This window comes from Phyllopteryx taeniolatus, chromosome 18 (assembly GCF_024500385.1).
Source record: "Phyllopteryx taeniolatus isolate TA_2022b chromosome 18, UOR_Ptae_1.2, whole genome shotgun sequence".
In the NCBI taxonomy this organism is placed as follows: domain Eukaryota; kingdom Metazoa; phylum Chordata; class Actinopteri; order Syngnathiformes; family Syngnathidae; genus Phyllopteryx; species Phyllopteryx taeniolatus.
In genome coordinates, this window is record NC_084519.1 from 10508296 (window position 1) to 10526816 (window position 18521).

Below are 18521 nucleotides of genomic sequence, written 5' to 3' on the forward strand. Positions count from 1 at the left end.
GTTGATGTGCTTGGCAAGATTATTGGGAATGTGATACAATAACTCTAATTTCAATTTTAGCACATTCCTTGTTGAAACAATACACTGTAATATATGTTGTAACTGATTACACCATCTTTAGGATAACTGGGGAAAAAGTCAAGGAAGCTAAGCTCTGGTGAGCAAATGAGACCATGTGACAAAAATGTTGCCTTTTTGGAGCAAGATTGATGAGCCAGCATGTCAGAGTTGAGAGAGAAAAATCAAGTCCAGGGCAAACATGCAAACTCCACACAGAAATGTCAGCGCCTGGATTTGAACCCCCAACATCAGAATTGTGGGGCAGATATGCTTTCACCACTTGTCCAAAATGATGAATCATTACTTTCAAAACCTGATATATAAAATGATTCAACTGGCAACTGGAAAAAAAATCATGGTCCTTAAAACTGGATTTGGTTTCTCAATGTGCTCTAATGATCGTTGGAGTAGTTTAGGGGTTAATAATGAGAAACCTTTGAGAAGACAAACTAGCTTCAATGTGTGTGTTGGTGAGATAAATTCGCTTCAATGTGTGTGCATGTGTCACTGATGGTGTAGTGGTGCACTCTTGACTTGGGTGCGGGCAGCGTGGGTTCAGTCCCCATTCAGTGACGGCGTGAATGTGAGTGCGAATGGTTGTCCGTGTCTATATGTGCCCTGTGAATGACTGGCGACCAGTTCAGTGTAGTCCGCCTTTTACCCAAAGTCAGCTGGGATTGGCTCCAGCACCCCGTGACCCTAATGAGGATAAGCTGTGTTGAAAATGGATGGATGTGTGCGTGTGTGTGTGTGTGTGTGTGTGTGTGCGCGTGTGTGCGCGCGTGAGTCAGGGACTTTATTATCCTGATATATCAAATGATTCAACTGACAACTGGAAAAATCATCATATGGTCCTTTCTCAATGTGCTCTAATGATTGTTGGAGCGAGTAGTTTAGGGGTTAACAATGAGAAACCTTTTAGAAGACAAACTAGCTTCAATGTGTGTGTTGGTGAGATAAATTAGCTTCAATGTGTGTGCATGTGTGTGTTTGTGAGTCAGGGACTTGATTATGGATGCAGATCACCTGTGCGTCCTCAGTACAAGCGATATAAAACAGGTGGCGAGGCCTTGGTGAAGCAGTCAGCCCCTTCTTCACTTCAGAGTTGCTGGGGCATGCTGGGCTTTGAGTGCCAGTCTCTGCAAGTGGTTTCATTCCTTTGACTTTTTTTTTTTTTCCCCTCCCCCCCTTTCCTGGATGGTGTGCCTGTGCTCAGACTAACTGCAAAATGTCATATTCAGAGAATGTGTGAGTATCTCATTTCTTGCTACTCAACTATGATTTTCTTGTAATGTTTGTGTTTGTTCTGAAAGACTGATACGGAGCCTGCTGGCAGTGGTGATCGCCTTGAGTCAAGCAAAGCCCAATACTAAGAGCAACACAGAGCCAAGTAAGTTTTTATTTTTTATTTTTAAATTCCACGTTGTGCCCACTTTGTCTGTCTTTTACCACAGGTGGTTTAAAAGCTGACTGTGTGGGTAACTTGATGAGGCTCTCCCTGGACAAAGCCCTGGCTGTAGGGAACCAACTAGAAGTAGATGCCATCAGTGAGTACAGTGTTAATATTTTAAAAATGGGTCAGATTCAATGACTTTTGTTTTTAAAATGATTGCTGCCCCCTCCCTCAGATGGCACCCGACACATTGTTCTAACACCTGCCTTGGCTGCTCAGTGCGGCTACAGCATGGAGTCTGACCCGTGGGGTAACACCAGAATCTACACTTCACTGATGGGCTGCTATGTGGACAACAAAGTATTATTTTTTGTTTCTTGTTTTTTTTTGGGTGGTGGTGATTGTGGCTTTTTACTATGCTGCAAAAAAATAAAAAGGTGGTACTGGTGGTAGCTGTAATTGCCTTGACAAGAGCAATGGTACCATTCTGGCTGGGTTCATTTGGGTGCAGTTTTAGTGTGCTCAGAACTTTACCTTCTAGTAAATTCAAAATTACAAGTTGAAACTGTTTTTCTGCTGCTCTGTCCCCAAGTAGCACATGTTTAAACTGGCTTGTTCAGGGGGGAGGAAAGAGATTCCCTTAATCTGCACTCTTTGGCTGCGCAAACCTGAATTGACTTTTTTTCAGTTCAGTTTGACCTTTTTTGAGGAAAAATACCTTGTTGGGTACCTGGTATAGCAAAAGCTTTGCATTTTTACATTTTTAAAGTGCTAGGGAAAGGTCTGGTTGTCAAGTAAATGGGCATGACTACCTAATGCCATAGTTTCTGAATGCTAATATTTTAACTGACTGTTTGGGGTTCTAACTGGTAGTCATGTGTACTTTGTAGGCCGATGCAACCTTTAATATTGGCCTAAAACTGCAAATGTATAGCAATAGACCAGAAGATGTGGTCTCTCATAATGTGATGAAGACTTGCAGCTACACCCACTGGGCCACCAGAGAGATTCTTTGTGACAGAAACTACATGGAAGTAGGTGGATTTTAGTTTTATAACATTTCAGCAATTTTTATAAAGTACTGTAGCTAACAAAGTAAATGCATTTTCCTTAGGTGTCAAACTACATGCCCCCACCTGTTCCCGAAACAAAGGATGACTACTCGAATGCTGTCCCCGGTGTATGTGACTAGAAACAATGTAATAAATGGTTGTGCCCTTCACATTGTAATAATGCAAATCCCCTTGTTTAGGCACCTGGTGTAGAGCATGGTATCTGGAAGCTGACTTTCTACACACCTGATGCAGTAGTGATGATGAAGGATGAGGCCGAACAAGCCGGATACAAAGCCATGACCACTGCTAGCCGTCTGGTGGTGCGAAGCCCCTACGAAACGGCAGAAACTTACTCTGAGGATGTAAGTGACACGCAGCATTTCTAGTTGTACCAACAGCAGTATAACTAAAATGCTCATTAGGTGGCTGGAGTCCCAATGGAACTTCTCAAGGTTAGCATCTACCACAAGAAGCCTGAAGGTTTGACTGTAATGAACATGGTGGCTGCTTGCCCTACAGGTGAGGCTCTTGATTCGTGAAATTAAACATTAGCTCAGTTTAACCTCAATTGATTCTTCTGACAGGTGGCGTCCTCTTCGCTGATGACGTGATCTCTTGGCATGTCCCCCGCCGTGTGACGCCCCTTCTGGATGGAAGTGTGAAGATCCTAGAGATGTACATGGGCATCAACGGGCAGCGTCTGGATCGCCGTCAGCTGGTCGCACGTGGTTACACTCTGTCCGCTACAGACTTTCACCTCATTGTTGAGATCCCTGTGGGTTCTCCTGATGGCTACAACAAGGTTTGGCATGCCCCAAATCTGGTATGATGCATGGCCATCTACATCATTTAAAACTATGCATAATTGCAGAGCCATGCCCCAGATTACCAGTACCACATCACCTACACAGTGGAGCCCATGCTTGAAGTCCTGTGGAGGTGTGAGAGAACCCAAGAAGATACCAGATATAAAATTCTGTTCCCCATCACCACACCGCTTATGCCCAGGCCCCCTCAAGCTGTTGACTGTAAGTCAATATTTCTATACTAGTGATACATGTATGCCCTTGGAAGACTATCTTTGAGAAAGCAGTTGGATGCAAAAACTACCCTAAAATGCAGAAGTGATGAAATTAGGACTTGAAGCAGGAATTTGTAAATGTTGGTAGCCTCAAATGCAATCTTTATGACCTCCACCTATAGATTGTTTTTAAACATGCTCAGCAATTTAAGATTAATGGTACTGCTGCTCTGAAATGTCTTGGCAGGCAAGTATATTAAATGGTAGTTTTTGCAGTGTGGAATCTTTACAAAAATAATTATTCTTGAATTTATTTCAGACTGGGAGGTTTTAAAAGCAATTTAAATTTCTTCAGGGTTCTGTTAAGCGCATCCACTTTACAAATTCTCACTTGTTTAGTGACCAATGCAGAGGAGAGGTTGTTCAGCATCCACGTGGGCACCTTCCTTGAGGATGTGGAGCTGAAAAATATCACGTTCTCTACTGGCACGTACACTTTGGAAGAGTGTGGAGCCAGAGGCTTTGTTGTAAAAGAGCACAGACATCCTGGTGGCACCAAGAGCTTCTCTCTGAAAGTTCCCTTTGCGTTCACTGAAGTACTCAAAAATGTATGTAAACTGGCAACGGGGTTCTCCAATATTGAAAAGTGCAAATGAGGCTGATTCTCATCTCTCTACAGAATCCTGAGCCCTTGGTTACAACTTACACTCTTGCTCTGGTCCTTGGTTTCTTAATCTATCCTGAAGCAACTCCTTTTGCTCACCCAGTAGAGGTGGTGGCATCTCTGCAGGATGTTGGTAAGAAATGTTCCCCATTTGAACACCTTTGCATTGAGAACATGAGGTAATGCTTTTTCTGTTCCCTTAAGTTCTTCCCACCATCCAAGGAACCTGTGATCAGCATCTGTTCTACATTGAAGTGACATTTGGAAGTCAAGGCAAAAACTTCCAGACTCAGGTTGGATCCCAGCCACTAACACCTGAGCTGGCTCAAGCGTTCAGATTGCAAGAGAATGAGACCCATCTCAATCTTTATGTTCCTGTTGCTGCCAAAGAGACAGCATTTGAGGTAGGCTTAGCTGTAACACAAGCTGACTTACAATTGCATTCTATAACTGTTTGTTTTCACAGTTCATAACTTCAGATTCAATCAGAGCTAGACTTGACATGCTGCTTTGGGAACCAAACAACAACTGGATGCTTGCTGATCTCTATCTGACCTGCAACTTCCCCTTGAAGACCACTGGTATGACTAAAAATTGCATTACAAATGTATTCTCAATGCTGATAACCACATGTTCTGCAGGTCAAACTTGACTTGCTGACCCATTGGGTAAAAGTGCATATTTCTAGCCACCAAAGGTTGAAATCTGTTAGTACCATTGCATGGGCCAGCACAAATTCTCAAGGCCCTCGGCAGATTATATTGACATGGCAATGTAGACTGAAATCTCATTGGACAAAAATCCAACAGTCATACTAGAAGCAGTGCAGCCAAGAGAAATGCTGAAATAGACTTGAGGATTTGCCACCTAGCAAGAAAGCAAACTTTTCAGTGAAAGCCACATTGGCATAGAACTTCAACTTGTCTCCTCAGTGTGCCACCCCAACGGAACCATGACTGCTCTGGCTGTCAAGGTAGAGTCAGTTCCCAACCTCACCCCCAGCTGGCTCACCTTGAAGGACAAATTCTGTAAACCAACCTTCAGTGATGACCGCTTCGCTTATTTCTCATTCAGTGTTGGTACCTGTGGAACCACGAGAACTGTAAGTTTGTTTAACCCTGTACAGAATTTAGGTTGGTGTGCTAACACTTGTTGTCTCCAGTTCTTTGAAAACTACATGATGTACCAAAATGAGATTGGCCTCTATTACAAAGGAACTTCCTACACATCACCCAATGATCCAGAGTATAGGTAAATCTTCATCCTGAGCACCTTTTTTAAGCACAGCTAATGCATTGTTACCTCAGCTGCATTCTTCACTCCTATAGGCAAACTGTGTCCTGCTACTACATGGTCAATGACACTCAGACTGTTGCGTTTGGCTACAAATCGCGCAGCACTTACCCCTCAGCAGACATTGGCTTGGGACAGCTTGATGTGCAAATGAGGCTAGCTCATGGTAAGAATTCTTATCAACATGTTCAAGACAATGGCTAATAATTTTTCTACTCCTCAGATTCTTCCTATTACTACTTCTACCAACCTGAAGATTACCCAGTAATGAAACACCTCAGGGAGCCTCTGTACTTCGAGGTGGAGCTGACTCATTCTAACGATCCTTCTCTGGAGCTCATTTTGGAAAGCTGCTGGGCCACTGCTCATGAAGATGGAAATTCTCTGCCCAGTTGGGATATCATTGTGAAGACGTGAGGTTTTCTTTTAATTACTTCAACATGCTCTCGTCACCCCCACTAATGGTCATTTTAAATCAACAGTTGCGAGAACAAAGACGACAGCTATGTTACACTCTTCCACCCTGTTACGGCTGATGCCAGAGTCAACATCCCACCCCACTTCAAGCGCTTTTCTGTAAAGATGTTCACCTTTACTAAAGATGACCAGGTTCTTAAAGATGAGGTACAAGTTTATTTCATCAATTAAAAAGAATGCATCTTTTACAGAATACTAAAATAAGTTTGTATTTAGATCTACATCCACTGTAATGCAATGATATGTGACACAAATGGTGACTCACACGGCATCTGCAGAGGTCAGTGTCCACGTCGCAGTCACAGCATTTCTGGATTTCATGGAATCAAAGGAGTAAAAAGAAGTGAGTCTTAAACTATTGAGTCTGATTCCAGCAACATGTCCTTAACAAATCTTTGTTTTTCAGCAAAGAGAAGCACAGACTCAACCCGGCAAAGGAGGATCTCATCTGGACCAATTTCCCTCTTTAACTCTGAATAAAGATTCTTAAAGTAAAACTTTTTACATCTCATTATTTGGAAGATGCTTGTTACATGGCTAAATTGGGATTCCAGCAGGTACAAAATTGACTGCACTTTTCAAAAAGGATCCAATGCATTTAGTGTAGTACTGCATTCTACAAGTTTAATTTAGGAATCTTGGCCATGTTAGCCTGGGTTAATTCAACACAGTGAAATTGTAAATCACTGCCTACTAAAACTGTTAAACCTGCCTCTGAGTCCAAACTGAATATTGTGCAACTTGGGTCTTTCCCTGTCATGCTTTACATAAGGAGTCTGGGTTTTGACCTTTTGGTTGCATGGCTAGAGTGTACAGTAAGATGCTAACTATGGCATCTTAAAGGTTTGATTTGTAAGCTTACAATGTGTAATGTGCTTTCAGAGTTAAAACAAGGCACAAATGAGAACTATCAGATGTGGCCCAAAACACTGCAATGTCTACAAACTGAGGACTCCTCCTACTTTAGGATTAGTCATAGTCTGCAGTTTGGAAAACAATTGCCAAACCAGGACTTGAGTTGGAATAAGTGCTGGACAACAGGCATGTTATGGTCTGAACTAAGCCAGAAACGGTAGCTGTGCAATTGTTTTATGCTCAACTGTTCAATCACAGGCACTGGTGACTTATGGTGCCAATGCCACTTGGCATGCTGGGGATTCCAGTGTCAACTTCCTCTGCTACGTTATGCTGTTCTTTTCAGTGAGATTTTCAAGCAGTTAAGTAAATTAAAAGCTCTATAATTGAATATTTTATTTTAGGTTTATACAGTAGATGCCAAAGGGCAGTCCAATAAAATACTTGGCTTGATTGCCAAAAGGTTCATCTTTTTTTTGTATTTCCCTCCTAAAGGAATTCCATCTTATTGTGGTCAGAGGTTTGTGCGCCTTAGTGACCTTAAGAGCTATATTAACAGGAGCTTTGTCTTCAGGTGGTACACCCAAGCTGGACAGGTCTTATGGTAGAGGCTTGAGAAAGTGTGATCAATTTCTAGGTTAGACATTGCTTACCCCAATCTCGTGAAGAAAACAAATATGTTTGTGCATGATGTGTACATGTGATACCGCCTCAACATTTTTGCCTTCCCCCTTATATGCATTCCTAGAACTGCCCCTGGACACATGCTAGTGTTGTGCTCAAGACCACACTATCTGAGACCGAGACTTTTGGGAGTCGAGTCATAACCAAGACTATAAAAATCAAACTATGACCAGTTTGAACAGTTGAAGAGCATTCTCTCTTTAATTGCATTTGACAGGCAAAAACACTGAATAACTCAAAGCACATGCAAAATCTCCCATTTGTTTTTTTCAACTAAATTCTTGAAAAAATACATCTGTATTTAAAAATGTGTAAAGAGTGAAAAAACATGATTTGGCATGAGTATAATGTTAAAGCCAATTTTAGGTGGAATTAAAACCTGTGCAGATCTCAAAAGACAAAATCAGATTTGTTGGTGTTACTTGCAGTGTTATGAAGTCTTTGTGGTTGAGGAAGCATAATTTAATTGCAGTTGAGCGAGCAGACATGTCTTGATCTGAGTTCTACCTGCTCATTTTCAGTTACACAAATGCCTAAATTTGTCATATTTAGTACTCTGTGGAAAATTCCCTTAGGAACTTAGATAAGGATTAACAAAATGTGAGAGAATCCACACAAAGAAAAAAAAGTGTGCTTACTAGTCAGTGTGTGGGGTACTCAAGATGACCGACAGCACACCACACACACTAACTGTGACCCAAAAGGATTTGTGAACCTTAATATTGATGTCTCTCAATGCACCCACACCACAGGATAATCTTTCAAAGACGAGAATCAGCCCTTTGCCAATTTATTGGAAGGGGTGGAATATTCAAATTGTGTCCAATTGGTCCATTCATGCTAAAACTGGCTCCCTATCAGTGTTGAGAACCTCCTGCTCCAGTACTGTTGGAGTCTTTGAGTACAGTTAACTCTTTAATGGTAAAAAAAAAAAATAATTATTCGAACTACTAGTCTGACATACTAAAAGTAGTTATTTTGTAACCATTGGATGTGTTCAATCTCATCAAATGGCAATGACCTATGGGGTCAGTTCTTGGACCCCTCCTGTTCAGTCTGTATATGCTACCCTTGGGTTAAATTCTTCAGAACTTTAATTGACTATCATAGCTTTGCAGATGAGTTATATCTAGCAGTGTCTCCAGATGACTACAGTTCAATTGAGGTGTTGTCACTATCTAAAACATAACTGGATCAGGCAAAATTGTCTTCAATTAAACCACAACAAAACTGAGAATCATTTTTGGCAATAAAGAGATTGCTGTTAGTAAATACCTGGAGTCACTCTTTAAAAACCAGTCCAAAACCTTGGTGTACTGATATATTCTGGCCTGACTTTCAAGTCATAAATCAATTACTAAAACTGCCTTTTCCCATCTGAAGAACATATCTAGAGTAAAGCAGACCAGGAGAAGCTCATCCATGCTTATCTCAAGTAGACTTGACTACTGTAATGGTCTTCTGACTGGACTCCCCAAAAAGAGCATTAAACAGCTGCAGAGCATATTACTCTAATTCTAAAGTCTTTACACTGCCTTCCAGTCTGAATAGATTTTAAAGTTTTGCTACTAGTCTATAAATCACCAAACAGGTTAGGCCCTGAATACATGAAATACTAATGGAATAAACCCAGTAGGGCTGAGAACTACACTCAGGTCAAAGAGGAGCAGAGTCCAAAGCAAACAAGCAGGATTTAGCAATTACGCTGCACACAAATTGAATAAGTTGCCAACAGAAGTGGCATCAGCCCCAAGTGTCAATGTTTTGAAGTCCAGGTTAAAAACTGCTTTTAGAGCATTTCCACATTTAAATATTTCTTGCACTGGACACCCTTTTAATTGTACCCCCAAGTTCTAAATATTTATAAGCAGTCCACCTACCCCCCTCATTTCTAAATGATTTTAAATCACAACACACATTGAGTTATAGAGTGTATGAAATGCACTATATAAATTTGCTTTGCAGCTAACTCGAGCCCCAACACTTGTATCATGACCTTTCAAAGCCCAAGTCCTTACAGATAAAAATCCTACCAAGGTGCATTATACAAGTATGAATTAATGAAATTGAATAAAACTGCTTCTCTGGTCATTTGCACACTACTTTTAATTTTATTACTTAGCCATTATGCTTTTTATACACAAACTAAATGTCATGATTTGGTGACAGTGTCCCCCAAATGTCTACAGTGCATGCTTGACAGATCAAAATGTTATTTTGCACAACTTGCTCAATAAGCACACCACTGTAATGTCACGTTTAAAAGTCACTTTTATTTCAATATAGAGAGATGCATCCAGAAGACACTTGTATAAGGTCTTGTACATGAGAAGTGGCTTTCTCTTGAACTAGAACAGAAGAGAGAATGCATTTTAAGTCATTGTTATATTAAAATGTTAAACAAATATTTTCCCACCTTTAATCCTGTTGTCCTGGCCGTAACACCAACTCTTCTTGCATGCTTCACTTAGACGATTTCTCGAGTCACAAATCTTCACATCACAGTGGACATAGAGCTGCAACGACAAAGGCTGCTAAGTCCTCTTGAATATGAGTAATTTTGGAAAAATTAAATACCTGCTTATTCAAGTTGTCCTGGTCTTGAGCAAAGGCTAACATGTGGACCGCAAAGCGCTTTACGTGGGATGGATACTCCACTCTGTCTTCCCACACAGGATGGAAGATTACCTGGTATGGCTCCACTGAGTTTGCACAGCTATAGAGCATGAGAACATTTTAAAACCAGTGGCCCATTATATTAATACAACCTTTGCAAAACTACCAGTTTATAGATTTCATTTTTACCCATTTATGATTAGATTCCATCTAGGCTTAGATCTTCTGTCCTTGTCAACTGTGGCCCAGCAGGTCTCCAGCTCCAGTGACACTTTTGGATTGGTTGATCTGAGCGCCACCTCAAAATACAGCGGCTGTTGCAGGTACTTTGAGATAGGGTAGTCTGCGGCGCTATAAAACACACTGTAGGAGTCATCTAATGTGGAGAGTAAGAAATCATGGTGAGACTCAAGATTTTACCTTATTACAAGTTCATAAACTATTAATATGGCATGTTAGCTTTGAGATTTCATTTAGGTATCCTAAGGTCATAGTTAAAGCATTAGGCAAGTGATTTTAGGCACTTTCAGATTGCCCATTTTAAGATGAACCATTAACAGGTTAATTGCATGAGAAATATTTGTTTTGTAGGCCACCTCTTGCATCCCAATTTCTACAGCATAAGGCAAGGGATTCACATTCATAAATTGCCTAAGTGTGCCCTTACTAAAAGTTATGTTAAAGCATCAATGATGCAAGTAACCAAGATTTTTCAGACTGCCTTAATTGCAGATTTGTAAAGTGGTTTTAAAACAAGCAAGTGCTTTGCATTTTGAGATTGCCCATGTGTCCTTATTACATGTTAAAGCATGTAAGCAAGCAGAGATGCAGTACATTTACACTGCTTCCGTGGGTTTCAATTACAAGTTTCTAAAGTAGTTATTTACCGTTAAAGCAACAGGCAAGTGATTTGCTTTAGACTGCCCTTATTCATTTACACGTTATAAAACACTAGACAAGTTATTTATTTATTTTTTTTTTAGATTTAATCTGGGTGCTCCAATAATAATTCCAACAAAGTATTAGGCAAGCGACGACAGTTTTAGCCTTTGGGCAACATTTTGGCCATTAAAACAAAGCACCAGTAAGTTGGGAACTAGTCGTGCGTCTACATACTTCCCCCCCTACATTAAACAGCAATTTGTTGATCGCAGGTATTATCCAATGCTTTGTGAATAGGTTATTTCAGTCATGTTTACATTCCACGTCAAGAGTTTGAAAACAAGTCAGAGGGAAATGTTCAGGATTGTTTGGCCTTGGCGGACATCTGCTCTCAGTGCTATTCCAGTCTAGTTAAAATTTATTGTATGCACACCATTTAGAGGCAGACGTTCGATGTGACCGACCGAACATTAATAGGCCACTACCAAGTGTGGCAATAGCATTAACTTGCCAAATAGTGTTATAAGGTTGACCACCTACTCCATAAACATTTTGGGGGGGGTTAATATTTGGACACTGCTACCAAATTTTTGTTTCTCTTGTCTAAAGCTTATACAAGTGGTCACATACCCACAGCAAGCCTCAGTACCACTTGCAGCTCGCCTCTCGGATCATTCCTGCGAGGTCTGGTGTGGAAGGCCACGGAGTGACTTGCGTTGACTTCATAGTAACAGGAAATGCTTAAGCTTGAGAAAGAGGGGGAAATGGCTTTACAACTGCTTACATCTTAAAGCTTCATCTTTTTATATCTACAATAACTTTGTAAAATAAATCAGCTTTTATCACAGTGTTAATTTATTTAATAGTCACTTTTTTTGGCAAGCTATAACATGTCATGCGCTACACAAGGTTACAGTGAAGGTTCTCATAAGTCATCTTTGTGTGCATGAGGATTTACGTGAACACTCAATCTTATGCAATTCAACATTACTCAAAATAAAAAGGTGTGACTTTGCAACTCACATATATTGAGGTTCATCATTTGAGACATTTGTTTTAGGCCATACAAGGTGATCTGGCAGGGAGATTTCATTCTCATATAGCATTACATTAGATAAGAACTAGAGGGAGAGAGAGAGAACAGAAAAGTCAGGCTCAGATTGAGGTTTTGTAGTAGGAGTCAGTCGGGATGTTACCTTCCTGGTGGTGCCGCAGGTGTTTCCAGTGAAGACGAAGTAGGCGTAGCGGTCGTTGCTGTAGACCGGCCCACACGTCGGGTCGAGTAGGGTCAGCTGACTGGGGTTCAGGCCGGGGACAGATGCCAGTTTGACCGCGAGAGCAGTCATGGTTCCGTTGGGTAAACACTCTGCAAAAACGTGTCATCAAATTGATTACAAGCTACATGCATACCAATTACCGGGATGAATTTTAGCATTTATCCTGCTCTTTCGAGCAAAGTCAGCAAAGGACTGATTGCCAGAAGTCTCTAGATTCCTGTGGTGTCCCCCATCCCTGATGACAAACCCATTCCATTTACAGTTTCAAATTGCTGTCTGTCCAAAACCTCCCAAGTCCACATGTGGTCAATTCCATATTCCCCCCACAAACCATTACTATTTGTCAGTGGCCATGTTATTTTCTAATTGACCCATATAATAAGTGTTGAAAATGGCATGCTCTTTAACTGCAAGGTCATTTCCTTTCCTAAAAAGTTATGGTTTTGGAGAGGCAACCCTAGCAAAACCCTTGTTTTTTTCCCCCCCTCTTTTTTGAAAGGGGTATGAATGTATCCCATTGAACAGATTCTTCAGCATTTCAAACAAACCTGTGAGTGTTGAGTGAAAGAGACAAGTCAGAGTGAAGGCATTGAGATTGTGGTCGTTTTCTGGATTTATCAGTGTTACATCAAGTGTGCTCCGGATAGATGACCCCTCGATAGCCTGGGAGAGGAAAAAGTTGGACATTGAAAATTTAATGGATAAATCTTGGGACACTTAATCAGGGGTGGAATTTGTGCGTGGGGGCGTCCAATTTACAAGAAACTGTTTTGGGAAGGCTTTTACCAGTGCACTAGGAAAGTTTATAAAAGGCATACTCTGAGGAGTTGTGTGAGAAAGAACTAGAGCCAGGCTTGCTCCAGACAAGACAACCTCAAATATTGTGGTGGCAGAATGAACCAGGCAAACATTCCATGATTAAAAGGAGCAACCATTTTAACTGTGTCCCAATACATAACCTAGTAATGTACGTTTTTTTTTTAATACATACCTCATAGACGACGACAGGGGATGAAAATGGTACCACTATGCTGAAGTGTGTTCTGTTGCTGGTGAAGCCGTACTCCTGAGCCAGACTCTTGGTCAAACTGACTTTCCCTAGATTAGTTTGGAAGTTGTGGCCTTGTGTTCCGTATTGCACGAGAATGTAGAAGTTCTCAGCGTCGCAGCCGCCGGAAGCCAAAGGCAGGCCTCCAGACACAGTTGGGCTTTGAACTTGGGGGGGGGGGGGGGGAGAGAGAAAGGTATTAAATGTGCACGTATCCGTCAGAATTAGAAGGCAACTACAACACAATGTCTGTTTGTCAATTTAAGCATTTGGCCATGTAAGGAGATACATTTGATTAAGAGACCCACAAGTATTTCTGTACTACAAACCGTAGCATATTTAGCCTACAGTATAGATTTGGACTACCGAGCAATCGCAAGAATGCTTGATGACATTTTTTGCCTCAGCGTGAACTTGCTTCAGACAGACCACAGAACTGGATGAGATGCTGAATGCCAGCTCAGAGCTGGCTGGTGAACGAAAAACTAAAACTTGCGTTCACATTGAACAGTCAACCACCATCCCTCTGCTCGGACTACAAGGTGCTATGGTAAGTTGCGCTGCACCAGCAGCACTTCTCCAAGTCACTAATCCTTTCCTACATGATTGCAAATACTTGATAAGCAGCGACACTAAATGTGGAGCAAGAGCTAAGCATGCAAAACCACACAAGACTGATAAGCCAGGCCACCTTCAAAGCCAATGTGAAATGTAGATTTGGTAGCTGGGAAACAGTAGCGCTTCGAACTCTGGCTTGTACCACATTACAGCGGAGAGCAAGCAAATGAGCGAGGAAATTACATAACATGAAGTTTCAGTTCATACTGTGATATGAATTCATGGGCCATATCACCCAACCGACTTTAGTAGTAATTTGTTTTGCCAATAGAAAAGCATACATACTGTAGGTACCGGTAATAGCCCAATTTAGATATTCATTCAAACACTTGCCATGCGTTTCATCAGCTACTCTAGCTTGCACATGAGCAGTGTGACAAAATGGCATCATCTTTGGCACGACCACCAGGCCAAAAGTCAGGTGCAGCGAGTAAACTGTAAATCTTGCTTCTTTCTGTGAAGAGAAATTTTACAAAGTTTTTTTTTTTTTTTTGAAAGGCATTTTGTCTGTGTAAACCAGAATATCAGCACGAGGCTGACCGTCTGTTGAACGAGCCGGTCTGCGAAGGGCACTTGGAGCGAGATGAACTTTAAGCCGCTGCTCTGTGAGCGGCGCTCCTGCACGTTGAAGCCTCGCTCGTTGCAGTCGTGGACGGACAGGAGCTCATTGTCGAAGGTTACGTTGAGCAGAACCACGTCAGATGCCAACGGTCCAATCGTCACTTTGAACACATTCTCCTCAGGAACAGTGTCTGTCGGGGAGAACAGTACAGCTCAAGCCCCTTTTCACCAGCTCTTTCCCAAACTTTGAGCCAAGGAACATTTTAAATTCCAAAATAATGAAGCATGTACTGAAATCAAATCTGGGCCCATTTAATTAAAGAAAGTCATTCAGTTCACTACACCAGTTAACTGTACCCATTGCCCTCTAGTGGATGAAGATTTCATGGTTTGGCCAGTCACTGGCATAGATGAAAAGAAATTAGTGATCTGTTCATTGCCAGAGTTACAATGCAGACACCACCGATAAGCAAAAATTCAAAAAGGGATGCCATAATAAACATTGTAGTTTAAGATGTGAATTACTCATCCCCCCCACACTGCAAATAAAATTATAGAAGCAGAACTGAAAACCTTAAAATATCCCTAACACGGTGCAATTGCAGTGAAACAAAAGGGTAAGCGCTATGAAAATGGATAAGTAATTCTCCACAACAAAAAGGTGTAAGGAGCAGCATCCCTCCCCACAATCCTTTACAGTCAGTGCCAGCACAAGCCCAATTATCAGATGTACGCGATGTGTTAAGAAGGCATTTTCCTCCCAGAAGTGCTCAGAAAACAGTCGGGGCTGATAAGCTTAAACCCATTCAATAGTGAAGATTGCAACCGTGCTCTCAGTTCCGTGAAAAATTCAAAAATGACTAGACTCACTTTTGCAGTATACAAAAAGAGCAACTGGTTTGTATAATTAATCTCTCAAGCAATGAGACGAGTTTGATTCAGTTAGTCTGACAACACACGAGTCATTAGGCTCACCGTCTTGCAGTTTTAAGGGTTGAGGTTCTGGTGGCGTCATGATGGGGAGGAGCACTTTGTATCTTGTGTCCTCATTGGTGGCTTCCTCAATCCATAGCAACTCAAGCATGGGCTCAATCACGTAACAGACCAAATATTGATTATTCCGGACGAGACTCTGGAAAAATTAAAGCACCAGTTAGCAACAACAACAAAATAAATAAAGTTCAAATTGGTTTCAGTGTGTCAGACCATAAAGAAGCCGCCAGGTGCCCCAATGGGAATTTGGACCAAGATGTACATTTTGTCGACAGTCAAGTTGTAACGTCGGGCCGACACCTCGGCGGGATTCAGCCTCCTTCCGTCCAAGCCAACGTGCACCTCCAGAAGTCTGACCTTTGAGGAAATGAGCGGGTCGATGCGTGTGGGCAGGAACCAGCTGATCACGTTATCCGTGAAGTAAACGCTTCCTAAAACACCGAGGGACAACGACAGTTAGCGAAGCATGGTAACAGCACCAAAGTCCCCATTCTAAATAAATGTGGACTAATTTTTAAAAGGGCTCTTACTGTTGGTAATGAAGATGACTCAAAATAAAAATGAAGGTTATGATGGACAAATTCACACAAATTTGAACTAAGCCAATTTCAAATCTTTTTGAACTTTGTTACAGTCATTGGAGCTCATTCATTACCTTCTTGCACTGGACAAGCAGCTGCTGTGTCAATTTGTCTTTTGAACCACTTCTTTTCAAGGATGGCAGAGGCTTGCAGCACAGACATGGGCACTCCTCCTACCTGCAGATGTAAAAATCATTTTGTCGCTCTTAAACTCATAACAGCCCGACCGAAAATAAATTTCATTACAAGGACCGAAGTCAAATTTTCACCCAATATTTTGCATAACCAATGTCATGCACAATTACTTTAATATCACTTGTCTTGATTTCTAGAGTTTCCTGCTCTTTCATTCCAGAAAACTAACCATACATACAAATTCTATACTGCTTGGCCTCAGTGTTACAAGGACAGGAAAACACAAATTTGGCCTTACCTGAGATTTGAACCCAGGACCACTCAACTGAGGCAGAAATGCTAACCACTACTTCACTGTGCTACCCCGACAGGTATAAAAGTGGCTGTCCTGTTGTGATTTTGGCCTTTCTGCATCTCTTGCAGCCTGTTGACTGACACTAAGATCAGTGGCCACTTAAAACATTCAGTTTGAAGCCTCGCAATGACAAAGTACTATTGATCAATCATTGGGTGTCGTAATCCTAAAATTTCACCCACAAGCCTAATATCTGCCATTATGTGATTGGTACATTTACTTCAGGGCTGCCAAGATTCGTTGATTAAGTCAACATCGTTCACTTTAAATGCTCAATTACACGTTTAGGTTGTCCCAGTCAACTCACGTGTTGAATGTACGTCTCAGGTGCGGACTTGCAACTTCGCAGGATAAACCTGCTGGCGGTGTTGGAGACCCCATAGCCAGCTTTGTGAGCCTCTTGCAGAGTCATCTTTTTCTCCTCAGGCGTGAAGAACACCAGCGATGAGATTTTGAATCCAGAGTCAATCAGTTTCTTCTGGAAAAGTGAAACGTCGAGACATTTTAAACAACTGGGGAAGAAAGGTTTGTGAGACAGTGGGTTCATCTGACCTCCTTGGGAACAGCATGTAGCGGCAGGGCGTAATCATCTGGAAGGGCCCTTTTCACGGACACCTAGAAATGAGGTCACTGTATAAGCGGGCATCCATCTCTACTGCTGCCCTCTGCGGTGACATCTAATGTGACAGACAATCCTTCCCTTTTGAGAGTCACGGTGCATTCACTTACCTCCATATAGTTGCGGTCACAGACTATCTCCCTGGAGGCCTGCGCCCTGTAGTGGCAGGTTTCAGCAACCTGGTACACCTCATCTTGAACCATTGACTTAGAATAGAACCTGAGATTTAACACAGTTGTGAACCCATCCCCCTAGAAGACAATTAAATTAGAACCATATTGATACACACGTTGACTAGAAATTTGCATCGTGCTTACCATGTTTTGGGCAAAACAATTGTGAAGGGAGATGTAGATCATGATGGTTCCTTGCTTGTGTGTCATACTGAATCCACATCGCTTTGCCAAACTTTGCGTAAGCTTAACAGCAGAGTTAGCTAAAATGAAAACAAAAATGGTCACTGTAAACCAATAATGCCTTCCAAATGTCACACCACAGAAAGGGTTTACCTGTTAAAATTCAAATGAAGTTTCAAAATTGTCAGAACAAAAAGCCATTCTCGGATACTGAGCATGTCTGCTGAAACCACACCCCACTCAACTGTCCAATATCATTGCTACAACCCAAGAAAAGTAAGAATAATACCACTTCTAGTGTTTTCCCCCCTTATGCTTATACAAGTTCATGTTTGAAACACCCCCCAAAAATAGCCACTTAAAACCTAAACTGCTGTATCCCCACACATCTTTAGACATGTATAATTCATTTGGGAAGAGGAAAAAAAAAAAAAACATCTCTAAATTGACTTAGAGTCTTTAAAACAAAGTAAAATTTCTTAAGACTTGACTGAGAACTTACAAACAACGACAGAAACTTCCAGATATTGCCCAGGATGTGGACGAACATCCACACGCAGTATATTCCCCAGGCATTTCGTGTGAATATCTAGGATAAAAATCACATCAGAATTAACAGATTCTGTGAACGAACATGGGTAAGTAGGTATCAAAATAAAATTCAAATAAGTAAACCCTAAAATTGACCTACATGGGGAGGGCGTGTTTTGAGCCTCAACATTTCCAAGTAAAGAAAGGAGAAAAAGCCACCTAGAAAAGACAGACTTACTCTCAAACTCAGAAGACCAAACATGTAAAGAATTGAGGAAGAGGAAACACTACAAACCCAAATCCAAACACAGCAGCCATGGCACAAACAGGGGGAGTGGATGACCACAGTATGCCTGTCCCTGCAGCTTTTTAAACACCTTTGCAGTGAGCCCCCCAAGCCAGCCTTTCAGACAGAAAGAGGAAGTAGCTGCTGCAAAAATACAACTG

At 41.5% G+C, this 18521-nt stretch overlaps 2 protein-coding genes across 2 annotated transcripts; one reads left to right on the forward strand and one right to left on the reverse strand.

Annotated features, from left to right (window-relative positions):
* Positions 1 to 1134: 1134 nt before the first annotated feature.
* On the forward strand, positions 1135 to 6460 carry LOC133468635 (uncharacterized). The gene is made up of 21 exons (XM_061754783.1): positions 1135 to 1308; positions 1374 to 1450; positions 1515 to 1607; positions 1689 to 1813; positions 2344 to 2487; positions 2568 to 2633; positions 2706 to 2870; positions 2931 to 3027; positions 3093 to 3310; positions 3380 to 3536; positions 3929 to 4137; positions 4209 to 4326; positions 4398 to 4597; positions 4660 to 4774; positions 5126 to 5295; positions 5356 to 5444; positions 5522 to 5652; positions 5710 to 5899; positions 5969 to 6110; positions 6180 to 6306; positions 6370 to 6460. Exons 1-21 carry the CDS (start codon positions 1289 to 1291, stop codon positions 6441 to 6443), a joined length of 2727 nt encoding a protein of 908 aa, XP_061610767.1. The 5' UTR covers positions 1135 to 1288; the 3' UTR covers positions 6444 to 6460.
* A 3295-nt stretch (positions 6461 to 9755) lies between these two features.
* Positions 9756 to 18521, reverse strand: LOC133468663 (uncharacterized). The gene is made up of 21 exons (XM_061754843.1): positions 18370 to 18521; positions 18235 to 18293; positions 18046 to 18132; positions 17505 to 17623; positions 17298 to 17438; positions 17121 to 17183; positions 16876 to 17046; positions 16153 to 16255; positions 15711 to 15928; positions 15480 to 15636; positions 14484 to 14695; positions 14277 to 14397; positions 13269 to 13492; positions 12826 to 12940; positions 12197 to 12366; positions 12024 to 12121; positions 11631 to 11746; positions 10308 to 10494; positions 10080 to 10218; positions 9919 to 10018; positions 9756 to 9850 (listed from the first exon to the last, which is right to left on the reverse strand). Exons 1-21 carry the CDS (start codon positions 18390 to 18392, stop codon positions 9780 to 9782), a joined length of 2694 nt encoding a protein of 897 aa, XP_061610827.1. The 5' UTR covers positions 18393 to 18521; the 3' UTR covers positions 9756 to 9779.